We start from the raw sequence: 4038 nt of genomic DNA on the forward strand, positions 1-4038 counted from the left end.
GAATCATCCATCATTCATCATCATTCTCATCATATTCATCATCGATCAATCATCATTCATCATCATATATCACTTCATCATCAATCAGTCATCATTTGTCTCATTATCATTCATCCATAATATCATTCATCTTTCTTCATCATTCATCATCATCCATCATCATCATAATCATTCATCATCATCATACATCATTCATCATCATCATCTTCATCTCATCATCATCATCTATTCATCATCATCATCATCTATCATCATCATCATCATTAGATCCATCATTTCCATCCATCATCATAATCATTCATCCATCATCATCATCATCATCATCATATAATCATACATCATTCATCATTCATCATTCATATCATCTATCTATACATCACATTATCATTCCCGGTGCAGAATCGAGTCATCCACGTTCCAACGCTTCCATTCATTCATCATCATCATCATCATCATCAGTTTATCATCATCTCATTCATCTCGGAATTCATAATCATCATCATACATGATTTCATCATCATCATCAGTCCATCCATCCTTCTATTCGTTGTATGATCATCTCATAACACTGATAAATCGACTCATCATTCATAATTTCATCATCATCAAAAGTTATGTACATCCATCCATCATCATTATTGATGCTCATTCAGAAGACTATCTCAGTCATATAGTCATCACGTGACTCATACTAATCAGATGATCATACCTATAGAAGAACTGATGTTGGCATGCATGAATGAATCATGCATCATTCATCATATCATCTATTACATACCGGGAATTAATGATTCCATCTCAGTACTGCTGTATATAGAACGAGTGATAACATCATCATCATTATGATCATCATCATACAAGATCATTGCATCATCCTCATGCATCATAATAGATGATGCTTCCATCATCATGAAGCATTGTATAAGACTACATCTAAGAATAGATTCAACAATTGGAAATAATAAATCATCATCAAATGCATAATCATAATCATGATCATTGTGAATCAATCATTGAGTTTATGATGCGATCATTCATCGAGAATGAGTCATGCTATTCATTAATCCTGACAGAATATGTAAGAGATGAGTTATTATTATACTATAATCATTAGAAATATTATGACTAAATTCGAAGAAACATTACAATATTGCAATGGACCAAAACAAACGTAGGACAAATAAAATAAACTAAAATAATAAAAATTATGAAGAAATTGCTTATTCAATTCAAAGCACACAATTCAAAACATGAAGATATGTTCTATACTCCAGCTCACATCCAGGAAAAAACAACAAGAAGAAACCTATTCGATCAAAGAATAAAAAGACCTATTGATAAGAAAAACGTAGCAACCAATACAACACCGGAAAAAAACAACCATTTGGAATTGAATGAATACCAACAGATACATGAAGAAAAGGAAAGAGAAGAGGATCAAACAGTAAAAAGACCAAATAATAAGAAAGACGAAGCAACCAATACAACACCGGAAAAAGAAAACCATTTGGATGAACACCAACAGGCACTTGAGGAGAAGGAAAATCTTATCGAAAACTTAAAAACATCATTGGAAACCGTTGAGATTGCTTGGAAATTAGATAAAACGGAATTAGAGAATATGAAGAAAAAAGTAAGCCCCTTAAAAACCAAAAGTACAAAACAACCCGATAAGTTATATATAATAGGAGATGATTTGGCAGAAAGGATTGCAAAACATTACAACACTCAAAGGCATCAAAATAATATAGGTAATGTAAAAACCGAAGTGATTGGAGGAAAAGGATATAAAATAAAGGAAACGCAAGAATGTTGCGAAAAAATCCAAGCATCATATAGTGATGAGGCTATTGTTACAATAGGGGCACAGGACCTCTTTAAAACACCATGGGAAGATTTTAGGAAACATTACGAGGTAATAATAAACAAGGTAAAAGTATGTAAGAAAATAGTGTTAATTCTCATATTAGATAGACAAGATAAAAAACACATAAACAAACACATAGCCAAATTGAACACAAAAATTAAAAATTTGTTTAAAAATAACAAAAACATCACTTTCTTGAACACAAAAAGCTTCCTCTATCCGACGCATTACAACACAGATGGAATCACGTTAAAAGAGAACACAACATCATACCTAGTTAGTAAAATACAAAATGCTATGAATAATAGAATAAATGCTCAACAAGAACATGTTTATAATAGCAATCATAGACAATATAGACATAGATATAACAGATACAACAATCATTACAATAACTATAGAAATTATCATACTTTCAATGAGCAAAGAAGAAGAACATACAATAAATACACTACACCTAGATATACCTACAAAAGTAACCATCTTCAAAACAGAGGATTCAACAACAACACTAACCAAATATGGAATAATCCAATCAGCAGAACAAACCAAAATCAAAACAAAGCGATAAGTAGCCAAATAGCAAATAAAACACCTACTTACACTCAAAAGATAAACACACAACCAAAATGCTCATATACACCATTGATCCTTCAACAAAGTCATCAAATATCATCACAAGATAATATTCATTCACAAAGGACTCAAACAGCAATTCAACCAACACAATATACCCAAAGCAATCAAGCACCATATCAACAGACCAATCAAATATCTCATCAAATAGCACAAGTTATAACATCTCATGCACAAAACAATCAAACACAACATGCAACATATCAACAGAACAATCAAACCCCGCATCAAATAACACCAGTCATAACATCTTTTGCACAAAACAATCAAGTACCACTTGTAACACATCAAAATAACAATCAAGCATTACATGTACCACATCAACAGACCAGTCAAACATCTCCTCAAGTAGTACCAGTCATAACATCTCTTGCACAAAATAATCAAACACAACATGCAACATATCAACAGAACAATCAAACCCCGCATCAAATAACACCAGTCATAACATCTTTTGCACAAAACAATCAAGTACCACTTGTAACACATCAAAATAACAATCAAGCATTACATGTACCACATCAACAGACCAGTCAAACATCTCCTCAAGTAGTACCAGTCATAACATCTCTTGCACAAAATAATCAAACACAACATGCAACACCAGTCATAACATCTTTTGCACAAAACAATCAAATACCACTTGTAACACATCAAAATAACAATCAAGCATTACATGTACCACATCAACAGACCAGTCAAACATCTCCTCAAGTAGTACCAGTCATAACATCTCTTGCACAAAATAATCAAACACAACATGCAACATATCAACAGAACAATCAAACCTCACATCAAATAACACCAGTCATAACATCTTTTGTACAAAACAATCAAGAACCACATGTAACATATCATCAAAACAATCAAACATATGCTCAAATAGCATCGCTTTCTCCAATAAACTCTGACACACCATACATCAGAAATCAGATATCACAGATAACTCCATATCTTCCAACACCAAGTAGTCAACAACCCACATTATCCATAACACCATCATTAACAGGTCAATATAGACCAACACACAGCCCTATGTTCTCAACACAGATACCAGCATACACAAATTACTGTAATCGAAACACTAATTCATATTCATATTCAAATTTTTACACCCCTTTGACGAATCTTACACACCAGATGACATTACATTAAATTGCAATACTAATAGATTGCAACCATTGACAAAGATGGACAAATGTCGAATACAACGACACAATACATCCAACTGTGATAAAATTACTGACATATGTCGCATACCCCGACATGTAAACACTATTCAATGCGATACAAAACAATCGCAAATTATGACAAATTCTCAATTTAAAACTATCCCGTCTAAATATGACAAAAACAATGACACAAAAAAGCAATTGTTTTATTGTTTGCATCAAAATATACAGAGTTTAAATGCAAAAAGACATGAATTGGAAACCTTTTTAGACACATTAGACGGGAAAATACATGCAGTTTGTCTAACAGAACATTGGATGAGACCATTTGAACCGGAAACTTTCACACTAGATGGATACACA

The 4038-nt window shown here is 32.5% G+C and overlaps 1 protein-coding gene across 2 annotated transcripts; it reads left to right on the plus strand.

The window, feature by feature from the left end:
* Nucleotides 1-1248: 1248 nt before the first annotated feature.
* Nucleotides 1249-3964, plus strand: LOC113472326 (putative mediator of RNA polymerase II transcription subunit 26). 2 transcript variants are annotated; one of them, XM_026832019.1, is made up of 2 exons: nt 1249-3098; nt 3264-3964. In XM_026832019.1, exons 1-2 carry the CDS (start codon nt 1259-1261, stop codon nt 3656-3658), a joined length of 2235 nt encoding a protein of 744 aa, XP_026687820.1. In that variant the 5' UTR covers nt 1249-1258; the 3' UTR covers nt 3659-3964. The 2 variants fall into 2 exon arrangements, with proteins under 2 accessions (XP_026687820.1, XP_026687819.1); XM_026832018.1 differs by having other exon boundaries at nt 1249-2904; nt 2941-3964.
* The last annotated feature ends 74 nt before the right edge of the window (nt 3965-4038 follow it).

The sequence above is a fragment of the Diaphorina citri genome, unplaced genomic scaffold (assembly GCF_000475195.1).
Source record: "Diaphorina citri unplaced genomic scaffold, Diaci psyllid genome assembly version 1.1 scaffold4778, whole genome shotgun sequence".
Classification (NCBI taxonomy): domain Eukaryota; kingdom Metazoa; phylum Arthropoda; class Insecta; order Hemiptera; family Psyllidae; genus Diaphorina; species Diaphorina citri.

What these genes read in the sequence shown, in the direction of transcription:
- LOC113472326 (XM_026832018.1), top strand. Translation starts at nt 1,259, where the DNA reads ATGTTCTATACTCCAGCTCACATCCAGGAAAAAACAACAAGAAGAAAC. An exon ending in AATCAAACACAACATGCAAC is followed by an intron (nt 2,905 to 2,940) that starts ATATCAACAGAA and finishes GCATCAAATAAC; the next exon opens with ACCAGTCATAACATCTTTTG.